At 43.0% G+C, this 19,750-nt stretch overlaps 2 protein-coding genes across 2 annotated transcripts in view; one reads left to right on the top strand and one right to left on the bottom strand.

Annotated features, from left to right (window-relative positions):
* The first annotated feature begins 566 nt into the window (after positions 1–566).
* Positions 567–19,750, top strand: part of LOC107100664 (cytosolic 10-formyltetrahydrofolate dehydrogenase-like) — a 36,111-nt gene continuing 16,927 nt past the window's right edge. Inside the window, exons 1-12 of the mRNA XM_015399235.1 lie at positions 567–597; positions 4,790–4,936; positions 6,056–6,290; positions 6,370–6,535; positions 7,287–7,388; positions 7,713–7,802; positions 7,991–8,128; positions 16,667–16,792; positions 18,283–18,374; positions 18,715–18,862; positions 18,929–19,048; positions 19,152–19,360. Of these exons, the coding sequence (XP_015254721.1) occupies positions 4,810–4,936; positions 6,056–6,290; positions 6,370–6,535; positions 7,287–7,388; positions 7,713–7,802; positions 7,991–8,128; positions 16,667–16,792; positions 18,283–18,374; positions 18,715–18,862; positions 18,929–19,048; positions 19,152–19,360 (1,553 nt within the window). The 5' untranslated portion in view covers positions 567–597; positions 4,790–4,809. The remainder of the gene's footprint in view (positions 598–4,789; positions 4,937–6,055; positions 6,291–6,369; positions 6,536–7,286; positions 7,389–7,712; positions 7,803–7,990; positions 8,129–16,666; positions 16,793–18,282; positions 18,375–18,714; positions 18,863–18,928; positions 19,049–19,151; positions 19,361–19,750) is intronic.
* On the bottom strand, positions 10,593–14,976 carry LOC107100661 (zinc finger protein 2-like). Its single transcript, XM_015399232.1, has 2 exons — positions 14,770–14,976; positions 10,593–11,747 (listed from the first exon to the last, which is right to left on the bottom strand). The coding sequence occupies exons 1-2, from the start codon at positions 14,969–14,971 to the stop codon at positions 10,993–10,995; spliced, it is 957 nt and encodes a 318-aa protein (XP_015254718.1). The 5' UTR covers positions 14,972–14,976; the 3' UTR covers positions 10,593–10,992.

Genomic DNA, 19,750 nt, shown 5'->3' with positions numbered 1-19,750 from the left:
AAGTGTTGCCTAATGGTAAATCCCCCCCCGCTCTGAACTAAAGGTGGTTTCTGATTTACAGGCGTTTGAACTCAGTCAAATGACCTTGCAACATTTTTTACAGGCTCATATGATGAAGCATCATCACCATAACTTACCTTCATTTCATCCAAAGTCTCCAGTTGTCCTTTCTAATAGAAACTCAGACTTGGCTCAGTTCAAACAGCTGTTAATCAGAAACAACATTTAGTTCAAGGCTGTAATTTACCACTTAATCTATAGAGATTTAAATCATTGTATATGCTAAATTTCAGCGAGATCAAACCAAAGGAAGTGGGTCAGGGGCTTTACATATTGAACGGCCCTTGTAATTATGCAATCATACCAATAATGCTTACAAATAATGCAATACCATCTGACCGTTTGGACAGAGACTGAATTCATCAGTCTTTCCTTCCTGCTGATTGGATCCCATCACAGGCAGTGAGCTCTGATTGGTCCGTCCTTATAGCCTGCCCTGTCCAATTACCCTGCTGCGTTCAAGTTTTATGTAATTGGGCTGCCTGCTCTCTTCTCACTCTTTTTTGCAGCAAGAGGAGCACGGAGGTCTGCAGCAGGGTAAGGGGCCATGCTGTTCTTCACTATCAGGCTATTTCTGCAGGAAATCAATGCAGTCTGCAGCCAAACATCCAGACTGTTGCAGAAACTCAGCCTTAGCAAACATCTAAGAATCAGAATCAGTTTGATTACTTTACTAAGTCTGTTGGTTGGGGGGGTGCATTTCTGTCGGATAAGTTGTTAAACTTTAATTTAAAGGTTGTTAATGTGAACTTTGGTCCTGTGGAGTATTTTTCAGTCCCTGATTGGCTGGAAGCAGAGGCATGAAGTTAACAGTGGGATCTGATTGGTTTAAGAGGCTGGCAGGAGACCAGGCCCCGCCCCCTCTGACTGCTCTGCAGTCATGAAGTGCAGAGCACCGACTTGGACTGCTGCTTTTCTGTCTGTTTGTTATTGAAAACATTTAAAATAATGGAAATGTGAATCAGATGCGAACTGCTGATCCAGAGAGGCTGAATCACTCAGACAGAAGATTCACTCAGTCTCAGTTATTCCTCCTCAGCAGCTTCCATCACTTATTCTTTATTAAATCATAAAACAGATCAGAATCAATTTATTTTGCTTTATGTCCATGAAGCTGGAAGCATAACTGAACCCAGAATCTGGACATTCCTGGTTTCATAGACAAAAGATAAATGGCTTCCCTGCTCAGATGTTCCGATGCGTTCTAGATTAGGCAGCAAGTGGTACTTTCACCAGAACCGATGGTTCTGGTCGGGTCACTATGGTGTCACAGAGTGAGACACCATCAGTGTTCCTGGAGCCTTTTGGGGATGTTGGTGCTGCTGAACAGGAAGTTACTGAAGTTTCTCCCAGATGCCATTTTTTCCCAGGATTTTTCTATGATTTATTCGGTTGGAAGAAACAGTTTCTTCCAGTTTCTTCCACTTGTGCAGAAGAAACCAGTTTCGTCCAGAAAAACCCTGCTGGAGGTCAAGATAAAGAGTCCCTGTACTCCTAACACTCCAGACTTCCAGGATAAATGTTTATCCTGCTAATCTGAAACTTAGCTTTAATATTCTGCTAATTTAAAAATATTTGCTTCATTCAAACAGAAAAGTATTAAAAAGGTATCGCTAAGTAGCGGCTTGGTTCTTCACTGCCTGAAGTCTTCCTTTTGGCTGGGTTTTCTCCTTGCAGAAGCGTAGCGGCTGCCATGAAATCTAGGATCACTTTCTTTGTTATCTTCCCACTGTGGATCAGCTGACTGCCTTTACATCACGACACAAAGCAGTCAACCAGTTCTCTGCAGATCTGACCAGATCTGACTGACAGCTTCCAGACTGAACATAGAAGCTGCCTTCCTCAATAGAAACCTGTCCCAATTTCAGCCTCTTATATTAACTTACATTAAAGATGTAAAACCGTCACATTATGTTAAAGAACAGGTAGATAAGACTACAGCTGCACAAAAACAATTCAGTTTATTTCTATAGCACCAATTCACAACACAACTCATCCCAAGGCTCTTTACAGAGACAATTCCACCTGGTTGAGTGGTGGCCTAGTGGTTAGAGCAGTTCCTTGTGCTCTGAAAAGGTTGCAAGTACCTGGTTCAACCCCCACAGCCTCCACTCTGCTCCCCAGGCACCGCACAGGTATTCACACACTCCGCTTTGTTTATAAAAAAAATATAACAGTGGATGTCTGGGGGACAGTGATTCGCCTACATGTTATGAAGTATTTGTACTTTGTTACTTAACACCTCTGCATTTTGAATTGAAAAAATCTTGCTGGATGGGAAGAGAAACGTCTTCAAACTTGGAAACAAAGTCCAGTGGATTGATTTTGTACTTTTTTGGAATGACTCTGACCTGGATGACTGAGAATCTTCACCAGCAGATTATCAAAACCTGATTTGACAGGTTGCTAGCAAAAAATGGTAATCCACTAAATGGAAAAAAATATTTAGCAATTAGCTCCTAGCTGAGTAGCAAACAGGTGTTGCTTTGGTTGGATGGCGTTTCTAAGGTCAGGAAGAGACCGAGTACACAGCCCTGAGGTTCACTCACACTTTTATTCAACAAAACACATCTGATAACGGTCAGAGCTTCTCAACTAAAATGATCTTTTTTACAAGAACACACAATTATGAGGCTAGTCATGGTAATCCCACAAATATGTTAATTCTGAGGCTGCACATCGTTAAGGTTGGTTAGTTTGACTTCACCTCATTGTCTAGAGGGATTGTTCTTAACAATACATGCTGAATGTGGATAACAAAGAAGCGTCTGGACTCTTTTTTTAGTAGGATGATTTAATAGATGGAAAATGTATTTACTTCATGTCGTAAACCGCTGTGTTTCCAAGAGGACATGGAAATTTGACCTTTGACCTTTCTCTAAAACCTTAGCAAAAGGACAAAAAAACTTCCCTTGTTTGTTTGCTTCCATTAGAAGCATCTCTTGATGAATGAGGCCATGAAAGCTCATTTTTATCACATTGTTTATAAAATTCTTTCTGATCATACAGGTGGTTTCTGGCTTTGTTCATATCATCAGTTCAACAGCAGCTCTAGTTAAAGCTAACTTCACTGCTAAAAGGCTTCTGAACCAAACTCAAGAAGGTCTCCCACAACTTTTTGTTTTTACATTTTAATTCAACTTTAAATTTGAATCCATTATTCGTTGGGGACATTTTTGCACCTACATCCCTTTAAAGCATTGAGACTAGGCTGAGTTGATGAAAGGATAAAAACAAAAATCCTGGTTTTGTCTTTGTCATGATTTTATCAAGAGCTCGGACCCACATGCAGAAAATCAATTCAGAGAGACCAGGGGAAAGTTTAACAAGTTTATTGACAGGATTGTGATGAATCCAGTGTAGCTCTGAACACTGCTCAACCGGAACTGGAAAGTCAGGGGGAAGACACTGCGGTTAGTTCAGGCTCAGTGGGAAATTTAATTCACAACTTGAAGAGGAGAACTAGATTGCAGACTCACGTTTCCAGAAAATGGTTGACTCTTTGACTCCAGTCGGTGTTGGGGTGTTCCAGTGTTAGTCCGATTCGATGGAGGGCGGACAGGGTTTACCCAGAATGCGGTTGTTTGTAGGTGAACGGAGAGGCTAACTGCTACTTAGATTTCCTGCTGTACTTGAACGGACTGTGGTGCAGATGAATCCCCAGAGAAACGCAGCAGACATTCCTTGGGGGAAATGGGTTGATCAGAATCACACTCTTGAATCCTCAGCTCAGCTTGATTCTCAGAAGATCCTTCCAGGGGAGAGAAGGTCCGAAAAATCCAGTAGCAAGATGACTTCCTGCCGAGAGGCAAAGACAAAACGACGAGGTTAAAACTCAGGTAGACTTTGGACTTAGAGACTTAGACTTAGACTTAGACTTGACTTTATTAATCCCTTGGGATTAATCCCTTCGGGAAATTGTATTTCCAGTAGCAGGAAAAATTGCACATACAAGAAAATAGAGGATGTTTAGACACAGTATATACAATAGAAAAATAAAATCAATTAAATAAGGTGTAGGAAGATGTATTGGGGGATGAGGATAGACAAATAAATACAGAGGGCTATAGCAAAACAATAACTTAAATTAACAGTTATGTAGTGTATTGCACTTGAATGGTTGAGATAAAAAGAGTGTCCAGATTATAAAAACCAAAGCGAGTATCTACAACTCCTTCACTTCTGTCCTCTTAACTCTATTTCCTACTCCCCCCCAGAGAGGAGTTATAGAGCCTGATGGCATGAGGGACAAAGGAGTTCCTGAGTCTGTTGGTCCTACATTTGGGAAGGAGCAGCCTCCCACTGAACAGGCTCCTCTGGTTGCTGATGACGGTGTGCAGGGGATGACTGACATTGTCAATAATGTCCAGCAGTTTGTCCAGTGTCCTCCTCTCTGCTACCGTCACCAGTGAGTCCAGTTTCATGCCGACCAGACTTTGGCTAGAGTACCCAAAACTGGCAAACATTCTGGCGTCGAGGTAGTGGCAGTCTTAAGGCACTCCGTTACCGAGGTAACCATCTGCAGGTGTGTAAGGAGGCCAACCAGTACCAGGCGCCACCAGGTGGTGGAGGGATGACAAACACACAAAACACACAGACTGGAGTCCTAACAGTTTTGGTTTCTCTAAGAATCCTCTTCTAAAATTTTTTGCAATAAAAATGCCCGAAAATCACATTTTCTCAGCATATTTGTGTCATAAAAATTAAAAGATTTTTTTTCTCTTCTCAGAAACCATCAAAGTTCAAAGAATGAAGATTGCAGTTATTGGTCAGAGTCTGTTCGGCCAGGAGGTCTACAAGGAGCTGAGAAAGGACGGCCACACCATTGTTGGTGTTTTCACCATTCCTGATAAGGATGGCAAGGCCGACCCACTGGGTAAGAACCTCGCTTTCCATGCCAAGCTATGCCTTCCTAAAGGGAGGCAGCTTTGGCTTCATCTGGGGTCAGTCTGAGATGACTGAGATGGTCGCAGAGCTTCACCTCTGGTGCATGCATGTCAGGCTGCAAATTGAATAAAAAGTGATTTATTGTTGGATTGTTAGGATTATCAGGTTTGACAGAAACCAACACCCTGCTCAAATTTTTATCTAAGTCAATTTTTCTTGTGTTAAGAGCATTTGTTCTTGAATTGAGGAGGTAAGTGAGACAGTTTGCCAATGGAACAAGAGAATTTATATTTAAAATAAAACATGTTTTGTCTTATTTCAAGTGCATATTATCTAATTATCTTATTTTAACAGTAAAAATGCTCATTCCATTGGCAGATCATCTATTTGCCTGCTCAAATTAATGGTAAATACACTTATTTCTACTCATTTTTAGATTATTTTTGCAGTGTATCAGACGATCTACAATGTATAGAAACTAAATTGTTGTAAATAACGCTCTATATTGAGTCGATTTCAATGCTTTGATACTATTTTTCCAAAAATTTAACGAAGAACTTGGAGGTTACCTGATATAGATCTCATAGATCCAGATGCTAAAGCTCAGAGTGATGAAGATTTCCGTAATAATTTTATTTATTAGTATTTTACTGTCAGCCGCTTTAGAAGAAGAGTTCCTGGTTCTGTGGCGAGATAGCACTAGAAAAAATTCAAATAAGTCCTTTTTCTTAAAATAAGTGAATTTGTTCTTGAATTGAGGAGATGAGACACTTTTCCAATTCAACAACAAAATTTAGATTTTGAATAAGAAAAAAACAATTGTCTTATTTCAAGTGCATTCTATCTAATTATCGTATTTCAAGAGTAAGAATCTAATTCCATTGTCAGAACATCTTATTCACCTGCTCAGATTAATGGTAAATACACTTAATTTAAGAAATGTTGACTTATTTCTAGATGTGTTTTTCAGTGGAGAACCGTCAGATGAAATCTGTTTGAGGCTCCATCATGGACAGCCTGTTCAACCTGCCTGGTAAACGGCGGGGAGGGAGGACACCTGAACCGAACCTGTCTTCATCCTGTGACTCCTATGTCTTTTGTCCTGCAGCTACAGAGGCGGAGAAGGATGGTGTCCCTGTTTTTAAGTTCCCCCGGTGGCGATTGAAAGGTCAGGCCATCAAAGAGGTGGTGGACCAGTACAAGTCTAGAGGGGCAGAACTCAACGTCCTCCCCTTCTGCTCCCAGTTTATCCCCATGGAGGTCATTGACCACCCCAAACATGGCTCCATCATCTACCACCCCTCTCTGCTGCCCCGTCACCGGGGAGCCTCTGCAATCAACTGGTCAGAGATGCTTCTTCAACTTGGGTTTAGAATCCAAATCCTGGCAGCATCCTAACCCGGGTTTAACTGTTCTCCACAGGACGCTTATCCATGGAGACAAGAAGGGTGGATTCACGGTGTTCTGGGCTGATGACGGACTCGATACGGGACCAATCCTGCTGCAGAGAGAGTGTGATGTTGAACCTAACGACACAGTCAACACAATCTACAAGAGATTTCTCTTTCCGGAAGGTGTCAAAGGCATGGTGAGGGGCCGAGGTTAGGTTGGCGACTGTATGAAAGAACCACAGAGAGCGTCTGAGCATCTTAATACCAATGAAAATGTCTTACCTTAAGAATATTGAGGAACAACCCTACATTTTCATGCCTGGACAATTAGGCAAGTGTTTCTGCAGAGTCTAGAAAAGGTTGGGTCAATCAGAGGAATCCCAGGAATATTTCTGAAACACCATGACCTCAAGGTTTAGACTGAAATGATGGATGAAAAGGCAGAAAGAGGAGTCTGGTTTGATCCCATGTTATCATTAACTATATATTCCAAAAACGTTAGAAGCAATCCACTGATCTGTTTGCAAGTTTGAAGACGTTTCTCTTCCCATCCAGGAAGCTTTTTCAATTGAAACTGTCAGAAATATCGTTGAGTCCCAGCCTTTATACTCTCCTCGGAATAATTCAGTTGAATTGGCTAAAGAGGAGAGGTTGCTGGTTATTGGACATTAGCTAAAGAGGAAAGGTTGCTGGCCTTTGGACATTAGCTAAACAGGAAAGGTTGCTGGCCTTTGGGCATTAGCTAAAGAGGAGCGGCAGCTAAGGCAGGTGATCTGAAGAAGTTTCCATTTTAGAAATCATTATTTGTGATTCTAACACAGGTCTAGAAAATCATCCTTTTCTGTAAATTCAGATTCACCTTCTGATTTTGAAGCTGTTGCTGATGTCATGTTCACGCTTTAGAGAAAATTCCTTGAAGCTCCCTGTTTGCTTCTGCTGTGGTTCCAGGTAGAAGCTGTGAGGCTGATCACTGAAGGAAAGGCCCCAAAGATCACACAGCCTCAGGAGGGAGCCACCTATGAGTGCATTCAGAAGAAAGACAACGCCAAGGTAAAGGTTTCATCTTGTACTGAAAGCTTTGGAAAAGGTTTTAGCTCCAACTCTGACCTCCCCTCACCACGACTTCAGATTTCATAATAACCTGTCTGTGATGTAACCAGAAGGGTGTAAGCTGTAGATCAGGGGATGCATGTAGTATTAGCCTTCAAAAAGAGGCCCTGAGCCACAACACATTCACCCTCATTCGCCCCCTAGTGGTGGGTCTTATCTGAAGAATGCATTGCATTATCAACAGGCAAATCACATGCGTCTGTGTTTAATCTGAGTCTATGATGAGGATGGGGATGTTTGACGGGCGGCTTTCTGTGCCGGTAGATCGACTGGAACCAGTCAGCTGAGGCCATCCACAACTGGATCAGAGGGAATGACAAGGTGCCTGGGGCCTGGGCAGAGGTGGACGGACAGGTAACCTCAGAAGCGCAAAGGTTCAGTCATTCCTACACCTGGCTAAAAAATATTGTCTGTTCCACCTAATGAATGGATTACATCAGCAAACCCAGCTGGATGCATGTGTTCATAGAGGAGAAAATCTTCAGGAAGAATCAGTTTTCAGTGAACAGCGCCGCTGTACATCACAATCTCTCCCTCTGCAGAAAGTGACCTTCTTCGGCTCGTCTCTGGTGGATAACGGCACAGCAGCCAACGGCGCGCCCCTGGAGATTCCTGGAGCCAGTCGGCCTGGCGTCGTCACTAAGGCTGGGCTGGTGCTGTTCGGAAACGACGGCAAGACGGTGAGTCGGACTGGTGAACGCACTGCTACACATGGATCAGTAGAAGGTCTTAACTGGATCATGACCTCTGAGAAAAGATACTATGGCAAGAAAAGCGTCCTTCAGAGGAAGACTGGTTGATGCCATCAGGCAGCTGCAGAAGATAACGGGTTGTTATGGAAAGTTCTGTGTTTCCACTTTGCTGTCTTCTCTTTCTGCGGTTCTTTTCCTGAGAAGAGATCACTCTGAACAAATTCTTTAAATAACACTTCATAATGTTTATGTATTAAATAACCAGGAGACATTACAACAGATTTCAACAGAACTTATAATCTTACTCAGATCAGAGAAGTTGCTTAGAGTTACAGAAGGCAGCTGCTTATCAACTGGACTAACATCTCATGAAGTTGCCCCGAATTCCAGTCAGAGAAGCATTTTATACTCCAGTCTGCCACTCATCCCATCATCACATCATTACAGCATAGACATTTGCAGATGAGGAGACATTCATGGCTCCAGCTTCATCAAAATATTATGGAGGCTAATGGTAGATTCTCCTCAGGACAAAAATCAAGACACTCAATGGTTATCTTAAAGGTATTGGGCACATGCACAACCATGTACCCGCTCCAGAGAGGGAACACCTATCAAACGCCTGCGGGAGCGTGAACAAGCCCATTTCACCTTCTGCACGCTCTGTTTAAACCCCTAAATCCCTCCATCTCTATATAGAGTGGGGACTTTATAATGAACTCAGTTAACTGACCGTTCAGACAGATGATCACTGCTTATTGCTCACCTATGTTAATAGTCGTTGCTGTCGGGTAGCAACAGCCTATGGCGACAGCAGGCCGCTGTGACAGTAAATCCCATAATACTTTGTGAGGAGAGCTCTCTGCGCAAAGCATTCTGGGATGTATCTGCCTCTTCTGAGGCCTTTCTTTTCTTCTGATACACTTCGTAGACACTTTTTCCCTTACGACCCTCCGCCATTTTCAAAGAACTGCCGTGAGAAAGGTGAGTTTCAGAGACTGTCTGAAACCGTAGCTCACCACAGATATACGCCTGAAAGTGCGCAAAAAAAGACAGCTAACGGGACGAGTACGTAGGACGGCCTTACGTAAACATATCACCAGATTGACTGACAGTTAGGAAGACCACTGATCGAGATGATCCCCCGGAAAAAGAACATCACCTGCACCTTTAATGTCCCCGCCGGACGGGGGAAAAATTGAGATTTATCGTAATGCTAATTCCAATGCTGTCCAAAAATCATAGAAGTACAGAACAGAGCTCATTCTCACCTCGCAATGCTGTTTCCCTATAACCCCCGGCTCACACGACTCCGGTCTTACCGTTGCGGTGCGGTGGGTGCGGCGCCGCAGTGATTCCAAGTCATTAAAAAGACGTAAACCTCTCTCACCGGCTGCTGAGCTGTCCGGCTGCGGTTACCGAGACACTCCGGCGCTGCAGAAAATTCAGCAAGAAAGCTATCCTTGCGGCGTGCCGGAGCCCTCCGCAACAAGCTCTCGCAAATATCCTTATTTGGGCCGTGTTATCGCGTGAAGTTACGTGAACTCAAGTGAACTTCTGTTCTCGCGAGTTAAATCTCCGGACCTGTTGCTGGAGCCGCAGAGCCGCACCGCACCGTAGTCAAAAGGGCGGTGTGAGAGGGGGTGTGCGGGAGTTGCGGTCTCCGTCGGCTCGGTAACCGCACCGGAGCCAGTGTGAGCAAGGGGTTAGACACCACACCCATCCTGGGTAAACTCATGCCATACTCTAACATGGTTGTGTATGTATATGCATATATGCGCCTATGGTGAAAGTATTTAGAGGGTGCAGGCGCTTTGTGTGTGATAGTCTCATGCACATGTAGAAGTCTGTGTGGAAATCTGTGTTGCAGATTCCTAAGAGAGGAAACGGATGTTTTTGTCAAGAGTTCTGATGAAGTTCTCAAATGAAAGTTTAAAACTTCCCAAATCACACATGTTAAGCTCTAAGTTGTGGGGCGACAGTGGCGTTGGATGTAGGAGTTTGCCCTGAAATCAAAGGATTGACGGTTCAAGCCCCGACTCCAACTTTCAGTGTCGTTGTGTCCTTGGGCAAGACACTTCACCTGCATTGTCTACTGATGGTGGTCAGAGGGCCCGGTGGCGCCCCGCTTCTGTCAGTGAGCTACAATGTAGCTTACCACCATGAGTGTGTGGGTGAATTGGTGAATGAATGTAGTGTAAAGCGCTTTGGTCAAGTCTCCTAACTTGAATAAAGGCGCTATATAAGTACATGCCGTTTAACATTTACCATCTAAGTGACCTTGAAAAAAACATCCTCCTTTTTGGCAAAGATCTACTTCCATCAAGCTGCCATTATAATGTGTGCGCCGACGTTACCTGTCTAAATATTCAGGCCACGGTTTTCTCTGCAGCTCAGTGTGTTTACATGGCCTCAAATCATTTCTCTTCCACAATTACACACTTGTTCTTAGATCAAGGACACCACTCTCATTCCCAAACCTTTGTCTAGTTCATAATAATGACTTTTTATTCTGACAGAGGAACTATCCTAATTAGATAAACTAATTGGGAAAAAGATATTATTAGCATTATTAGTATTATTAACATCAATAAGAAGAACCCTGTTCGAATGTTTGCACTTTTCATGCCGATTTTCCAGCCGTGTGAGGTTTTTTTTGATCAGGCCGTCTTTCATCCTGATGGTGCGTGGTGTAGCTGTACAGGGGGTAACAAGGGGCGATATTCTAAGTACCAGTTATATAAGAAAACACTGAAGACAGGAAAACATCAACATAAGCGTAAGAAAAGTCATTAAAGTCCCACTGAGAAAGGTTGGGGGTATTAAACACGCTCTTTCAACACTATGGGGAGTCAGGCATGGCTCTGACCAGGAGATGGCTGTTTGATGTCGTGGACCTTGGCAATATGTCTCTTCATCAGCAGCTTCTCTGTGAATAACTCGTAGCAGTGCTCGCACCTGTACGGCCGCACCTCTTTGTGCCTGGCCAGAACGTGCTTCCTCAGGGTGGAGCCGCGGTTGAAGGACTTGTCACAGATGTGGCAGCTGAAGGGCTTCTCGCCCGTGTGTGTCCTCAGGTGTTCAGTCATGTGTCCTTTCAGCTTGAAGCCCTTTCCGCAGTAAAGGCAGCTGTAGGGCCTCTCCCCGGTGTGGACCCTCATGTGGTTCTGCAGGTTGCTCTGACAGGGGATGTGCTTCCCACAGATGTGGCAGGTGAAGTTGGCCTTGCCGTCTTTGGACTTGTTTTCGTGCATCTTGAGGTGCCACGTCAACACTATCTTTTTTGTGAAGATGTAGTTGCAGATGTGGCAGCGGTACAGAGTGGTGGTGGTCTTCTCCTCCAGCTCGGGCTCCTTTGGAGAAGCCTGCTGTGGCTCGCTGCGTTCCTCTGCCGCCCTGCAGTCCTCCAACTGCTGCACAGTTTTGATCAGCTCTCTGGTCAAAGCGTCACCGTCATCACTGTCCTCCGTGGATGCCTCCTCCTTCGTGCCGTCGCCCCACAGCTCTTCCTCTTTGACCTCTGCAGGCCCTGGCTCATCCAAACTCGACTCCCGCGGCTTTGGAGGCGTTTCCTCTGTGGACGTGGTGACAGTAGGAGCCTTGGCATCTATAAAGACAAAGACATTTTACAGTGAACAGTGGGGCTGAACATCTTCCTGCCTCGTAGGAAGATGTACGCACTGAGGGTTGAATGAATCCTTCAAATGTTTTCTCAGCTCCTAGTTTTGATGCCCAGCTCACTGAATGGAAGGAGAAGCTGCAGAAATACCACCGAAGAAGGGTCGGCAAGTGCATTTGCAGCAGTTTTGGAAAGATTGGCTTAATGTCAAGGAAAGACACTTGTGATGAGATGATATCATGCAAAGGAAGGCTGACAGGATTGGAAACTACTGGACTCGTCTTTGACCCGCTGCACCGGTGCAGTGCGTAGGTCGGTTCCCCCGAGGTAATATGTTCCCCTCCATGGATAGCACATCTTTGGAAGCGCGAGCAGAGCATCTCATTCACATCATTTGCTAACAGATCCAGAGAAAATCTCTTTAATCCAGAGCTGTCAGACTTGGGGGAATCTGAGATGTTTTTTTGACCAAACCTGATAAATTGACTTTTTCCAAGGACACTGCCACCTGTGGCCAAACCACAGCATTGCAGCTCTCTTCTGCTCGTTCTCGGTACTTAACAAGGTTGTTTTTGTTTTACTTTTTTAACCTTAACTGGAGTTACGATTAGTGTCTGAGTTTAGCTGGCGGTTGCTTCAGAGTTTCCACCAAATTCATGTTGAATAGAAAGCTTTGATTGTTTGCTAGGTCAGGCCCATTCAACATGGATGCTCTGGACGTCACATTCGCACAGCACATGCTATTTATTTCTAGAGTATGCAGGTTAGAGAGTGACTGTAAAAGAAAGACGAGGTCCAGGCCATGGAGGTGGAGGTAATACCCATAATTAGGGCTGCAAATTGTTCTATGTATTACATATTAGATTGATTAGTCTGTTGATTATTTTTTCAATTAACCAATTAATAATCTGATAGCCAAAGGTTCCTTAAAGAAACCTCTTTATGAAAGTAAAATTTAAAGGTTTCCACTTCAGTAGTTCTAGATAGATCAGATTGACAGATAAAAACGTTTTTTTTTTTTTTTAATCTAAAATGCAAAATGTTTATATATTTCTTAACAATCTTGGTATAAATCCTGCTCTAAGTGGGTCACTCTGTCAGCTAAAAACATGTTTTACAGGCTCTGTACTCCAGTTAACAATTAATTGATGACTGAATTAGTTGACAATTATTTTAGTAATCGATTATTCCCATGAAATGCTCCAGCCCTACCCATGATTATATTCTATATTTAATACTGTTTTAATTCTATATATTGATTGTCTGCTGTCCCAGTGCATTAATCTATTGTTATTTCTGCTGATCCAGACATGTTAAATGTTCCCAGAATGCCTCTCCATCCTCTGTCATTGATTCAATGTGTCCTTTGGAGCAACAATGACTTCAGATAAACGTATCAGTTTGCACCTAACTGTCAGAAGTACTAAAATAAGATGCTAAAACTGCAGCAGTTGAATTTCAGGTGTGGAAAATCTCCTTGCAGCTGGTAAATGTTAGCATATCCTCCATGTATGAATTTGTGCGGTTTGGTCGTTAGAATATGATTGGAATATAAATGAAGGCAAACAGAAAAAAAAATGTTTTGCACCCGCTGTTTGCTGAATTGAAATTGCTGCTCCTGTCCTGCCGTAAAACATGTCTGCTGCTGTTTGGGGACACGCAGACTATCTGAAGATAAGGCCCTGTGTGTCAGCGGCTGGGATAGGTCAGCAGGTATGAGGAGACGTCTCAGAACAGAGAGTTTTATTTGGGTCCTCTGTTTATCCCCACAAGGGGTCGCTGTTGTTCTTTTAGTCGTTAAAGTCAGATCCAGGATCTGAGAATTAATTAACGCTGGAGTGGAGTTAAACTACCCGGTCTGGCTCTAACTGCTAGTTTTACTGTGTTGAACACAGACTAAAGGGCTTTAGAAATATTTTAATAGTAGCTATTTTGTTCCAAAAAGTTTAAAAAAACAATCCACTGGACTTAGGTTCCAAGTTTGAAGACATTTCTCTTCCCATCCAGGAAGCTTATTCTATTCAAAATGTCAGAATTAACATTGAGTTCCAGGCTTTATAGAGTAGCTCAGAAACTTGTTTAGGTTTAAAAAACATGCTAATTGAACCAGAAGAACGGTTCCGCCCCCTTTAGGAATGTGGAGTTGTTCTGGATGTTTGTTAGCCTGCAAAACCCGATTCTGGTCTATGCCTCTGAAAGGGGGGGTTGTTGGCCAGGCTGCGATATATTAACAGAATAACTGTAGTTTGGTTTGATAGACAGATATATCCCCTCCCCCACTGGACCAAGCTTCAGACACAATTAGCTTTAGCCCCGCCCATGGAGTGGCGCCACCTGGTGACCTCATTACGCCCCAGTTCCTCTTGATTTGAAAGCGACTCGGTTCAGCTTCTCCTGATGTTTGTTTACTCTTTTTTTGTGTGTGAAAAAAAACATCCAACCTTTCCTAACTTTTCTCAATCCAAACTGAGTATAAGTCTGTATGATTTCACATCGGTTCAATATTCAAAGCTTCGGAAATGAAACGGTGGTCTGTGGAATAGTACGGAGTTTGATGGTTCAGTTGTTGGTCTGCCTGCTGATCACCTGCCATGAAATTAATAAATCTACTATGAAATGTTTAAATTTCTCTTGATATTGTAAAAAAAAAGATACTTCACTTATTTTATATGAAATTAAATATTTACTGGGATATATTTTTATATGATTATAAAGCATTTATATTTTTTAAATGTCACTTTTGTCATTTCAAGGTACATAAAATTAAACATTTAATGATAAATCAGTTATTTAATGTATTGCATTGTAAATTGATTCATTTCGTGGTTTATTTATTATGGTTAAGATTCCATATGAGACAGTTAGTCGGGTACCAGATCCAGATCCAGAACTAGAACTAGAACCAGAACCAGAACCAGAACTAAAACCAGAACCAGAGTATAAACGCGCTGCTGTGTGACGCATGGAGCGGATTGTGGTGATAGATGCCAGGCAGAAAGCAGACTCATACCCGCCCTGAGGAGCCTGATCTCCGGCTTGTAGACCAGATCCAGCAGCCGCTGCAGCCTCTGGTTCTCCAGCTGGGTTCGGTAGACCTCCTCCTGGTACTGAACCACCGTCTTTTCAACGAAACCATAGATTTCCACGGCAGCAGCGGTCAGCCTGTCCGTGAGGAAGGCGTTAAAAGAATTCAGCGTTTCAGCAGCAGCCATGATCCTCCTCTGACGCTCTGCCGCCCCCTGCTGCTCAAAGCTGCAACAGCAGCAGCAGAGGAACAAACGTTCAGCAGTTTCCCTTCTTCTGTAGCAGTTTACCTTCTTCTGCATCAGTTTCCCTTCTTCTGCATCAGTTTACCTTCTTCTGCATCAGTTTCCCTTCTTCTGCATCAGTTTCCCTTCTTCTGCATCAGTTTCCCTTCTTCTGCATCAGTTTACCTTCTTTTGCATCAGTTTACCTTCTTCTGCATCAGTTTCCCTTCTTTTGCATCAGTTTCCCTTCTTCTGCAGCAGTTTCCCTTCTTCTGCAGCAGTTTACCTTCTTCTGCAGCAGTTTCCCTTCTTCTGCTGATGGTCTTGTGAATATTTCGATGTTGACTCCCTGCTTTAAGATTATTTGGTTCCCAAAGAAGAATGAGAATAATTCAGATCTGATCTTGATCTGTAATTTTAACATGTTGTCAAAAAGGAAACAAACTTATTTTTAAACAATCAACTGGATATTGACACCGTTAGAGACCGTGCCAGGGTGGCTAGCCATGCTGACCTCCACCAACTTCTCAGCATATCAGCTTGGAAAGGAGCTCAGAGCCCCATTTCAAAGATGGGAATAAAAGTTTAGAATCAAGCAGGTACCGCAGCAGCCATTCAAAGTGGTTGTTCCCAATCAAACGCCAGCCGAATGGCAGCCCACTTCCCTGGAAATCCCAGCAGAACTCCCTCCAACTTCCAGCCACTGGAGTGATGCCCTCCTTCTCCTGGGCGTGCAAATTTCCCTAAATTACAGGGTCTGATCAGGACATGATGCTTCTCTTTTGATCTTAATGTCCACAAATCATGAGAAAAAGAATATTTAGGTAAAAAGATTGATGTTTAAAAAGGAATTGTAGGGGACCAACCAAGGACCAGCCAAAGGGCCAGCCAAGGACCAAACAAGGACCAACCAAGGACCAAACAAGGAACAGCCAAGGGACAACCAAGGAACAGCCAAGAACCAGCCAAGGGCCAACCGAGGACCAGCCATGGACCAGCCAAGGGCCAGTCAAGAACTAGCCAAGTGCCAGCCAAGAACTAGCCAAGAACCAGCCAAGAACCAGCCAAGGGCCAGCCAAGAACCAGCCAAGAACTAGCCAAGAACCAGCCAAGAACCAGCCAAGAACCAGCCAAGGGCCAGCCAAGGACCAGCCAAGGACCAGCCAAGGGCCAGCCAAGGGCAAGCTAAGGACCAGAGAAATAAAGTGGGGACATTTTGAATGGCTACTACTGTAACTACGGATGTGATGTAAAAACTTAAGCAAAAGAAAAGCTATTGAGTTTTTTTAAGCTATTGAGTTCTAACAACATTAACAGCCTTCAGAGGATAATAAAGGGCATCAATAAAGCATGGCTCTAATGCAGCTGCAGCCTGAACTGCTCTCTCCCAGAAAACACTGTTGCATTATGGGCAACAGGATTGTGCACCTGGAAGCAGAGACATGTGACTCCATGAAAGTCACACGACCTTGCAGGTAATTCAAGGAAACGGTTCATTCAAACATCTAGCCTTGAATTTTCCAAACTAAAGGGTTTGAAAAGCTGAACTGAAGTTGACCCAGAGCTGTGGATTGAATATTTCCTGAAGAACGGCTGGAACAACATGATAACTGGGACTGATGAGCTTTTCTCTGTTCTTTTTCTCGTTGTTCTCTGCAGCTGCTGGTGAAGAACCTGCAGTTTGAGGACGGGAAGATGATCCCTGCGGCGCAGTACTTCCGCTCCGGCAGCAGTGCAGCAGTTGAGCTCACTGAGGAGGAGAAAAGCTTCGCCGAGCAGATGAGGGTAAGGTTAGGAACATGAAGCTTATGGACGGCTAAAGCTGACGGCTGCTACTGAGGCCGCCAGATACCTGCTGTCATTCCTTCTAGTTGTTGGAATGTGAACTAATGACCAGGGGAGCACTGTGATGATGCTGATGTGTCTAAATCTGAGATAGAAATACAAAAATAAAATAAAACAGGCTTATTCATCTCTCATACAACCGATATGTAAAAATGGACAATATCTGATCCAATATCTGAAAGTTATTAATCAGTTATCAGAGTTAATCATTTATTTCTGATTGTGGATTTGAGGTGTTACTTTTACTTATCAGTTAAGGAATGGTCATATTTAAATCACTATTTTACATTTCAGTGGAATTATAAAATATCAATTAGATGCATTCAGTTCGACTCACATTTTACAATCTCTATACTCCAATTAACAATTAATCAATTTCTAAATTAGTTAACGATTATATCAATAATAAATGAATCCGATTGTTTCAACCCTATAAACATTTTAGATTTCAAATAGACAAAAAATGTATAATTAATTAATTCTATGGTATATTTATGTGTTTGATGATATATTTAGCCCTCTGTACCAAGGGATCACATAACAAAGATGATGAAAAACTAAAAGAGAGAATCAACAGATGTCTGCAGGGCCGGGACTCGAACCTGCGACAACTGGAATCTGGGTCACAAGCTCTACCTCAACATGCTCAAGGGAAAGGGCAGCAAAGTGTTTTGACAGCATCCTGCTGAACTCGTTATTAATGAAATATAATGATTATTTAAAACATTTTATTAGTTTCCAAAGTTAGCATTAGCCTAGCAGGTCAGTGAAATGATCCGACTTTCCCCAGTTAGGTCAATTTGAAACACTAAGATACAGAAAAAAGAAAATAATCCAATTCTTGTTCACAAACAGTTTTCCTATAATTTCAACCTTGACTGAAAATGTAGTTTTATTCCTCAGATGTCTAGTGTCTCTAATTAGCATCATACCTACATTTTAAACTGATCATAGGAACATCTCTTTAATTTAGTTTGCTGCTAAATATTTGTATTTATCAAAATAAAATAATGTTATTTAACTCAGCCTCTTTACATTTAGGGCTTTTATTTAACAAAATCAAAATCTTAAATATAAATATAAATATATATATATATATATATATATATATATATATATATATATATATATATATATACATATAAATAATATGTAATATCTTTCACATATAGATTAAGATCTTTAAATATAAATAAATGTGAGAATAAGTTAAGAATATATGACTATAACGAGATTTATCATTATATTTACCAACCAATCTTTGAAAAAAAAAAAAGAAGCTCTAAATGTGAAGAAAAACAGAAATTTAAACATTAGTTTTGCCAGATGTTTCCTTTGGCGCTCTTTATATTTGACTTCAGTTTGATTGCAGAAACGTAAATGATGCAGTTTTTGTAGAAGTTGTATAAAAATGTTTTCTTCCCCATCAGGCCGTGTGGAAGAGTATCCTGACCAACGTGAGTCAGGTTGAAGACTCCACGGATTTCTTCAAATCTGGAGCTGCTTCGATGGACGTGGTCAGGTGAGAAAAATTCCCCTCAAACTGTCTGACGCACCGAAAACAACCAGGAGTTAAACGTTAAAATAAAAGTTTAACGGAATGGGATGTAATAATTCAATAAGATGTTGAGTTATTACATTTAATTTTAATGGCATATTTAATATTTAATGAATAAATAATTCCATGGTTTAATTATGTTTTTATATTTCATATACCGGGTCCCCATCTGTTGTGTCCCGGCCCCCCACAGGGTCCTGACCCCGCTTTGGGTAGCCCGGTTTTAAAGCATGAGGTTAAAGTCGAAGTAGAGACTGTCTTCTTGGCATCTCCTGTCCTCATCCTCATCTTCTCCAACCTTCAGGCTGGTGGAGGAAGTCAAGCTCCGCGCCAGCAGCTGCCAGCTGCAGAACGAGGACGTCTACATGAACACCACCTTCCAGGATTTCATCCAGATGTGTGTCAGGAAGCTGCGTGGCGAGGATGAGGAGGAGGAGCTGGTGGTGGACTATGTAGGTACCTGCTGAGCCACGGGGAACCAATGCTGACGGACTTCTAATCGTCCTTTTCCTTCTTAGGTGGAAAAGAATATCAACAACATGACTGTGAAGATCCCCCATCAGCTGTTCATCAACGGAGAGTTTGTTGATGCTGAGGGAGGGAAGACCTACAAGAGCATCAACCCCACCGACGGCACGGTGAGACCAACACGGCGACTTTAGGAGCGATTCTAAACGATGGAGTGCGCTCCTCCGCTTCGGCCCGCTCTGTGTTTGAAACTGCAGCTTCCTGTGTCTGCAGGCCATCTGCGAGGTGTCTCTGGCCCAAACCAGTGATGTGGACAAGGCAGTGGCTGCTGCTAAGGAGGCGTTTGAAGACGGCGAATGGGGCAAGATGAACCCAAGGGACAGAGGCAGGCTGATCTACAGGTGGGTGGCATCATGGTGTCTAAATGCCCCAATTCCACGACCCTCCGAAACCGATCCGTGCCGAGTTCAGACCGAGCTTGGGTCAGTTAACCGTGCCGAGCTTGGTTCTTACTACTATTTACACATCACGCTAGCACGGTTATTCGCCTCCTATCGGCAGACCACCATGCTACACCTCTCAAGGCGGGAATTACGCAAACAAAAATGGCGGCAGCCAGAACATTCAGGAACTTATAGGCCTGGATAATATCCTCCGCCCAAATGTCAATGAGAGCCTCGGTCTCGGCATCATCCCAGGGCGCACCGCACTCTTTTGATGCCATTTATTGTTAATAAACTGAGAAGACGTTCATGTTGTGAACATTTGAAGAGATCTGTGGATTACAAAGCTAGATGCGCTGAAAAGCTGCAAAATGAGTCAGCTGACTGAGGCGGTCTGCTTAAAGTAGTTCATCTCATGCTGGGAAAACA

Source organism: Cyprinodon variegatus, unplaced genomic scaffold (assembly GCF_000732505.1).
Source record: "Cyprinodon variegatus isolate N-32 unplaced genomic scaffold, C_variegatus-1.0 Scaffold998, whole genome shotgun sequence".
Lineage (NCBI taxonomy): Eukaryota > Metazoa > Chordata > Actinopteri > Cyprinodontiformes > Cyprinodontidae > Cyprinodon > Cyprinodon variegatus.
This window is presented reverse-complemented; position numbering and strand designations above follow the sequence as displayed.

What these genes read in the sequence shown, in the direction of transcription:
- LOC107100661 (XM_015399232.1), bottom strand. Translation starts at nt 14,971, where the DNA reads ATGGCTGCTGCTGAAACGCTGAATTCTTTTAACGCCTTCCTCACGGAC. An exon ending in GATCAGGCTCCTCAGGGCGG is followed by an intron (nt 11,748 to 14,769) that starts GTATGAGTCTGC and finishes TTGTCTTTATAG; the next exon opens with ATGCCAAGGCTCCTACTGTC.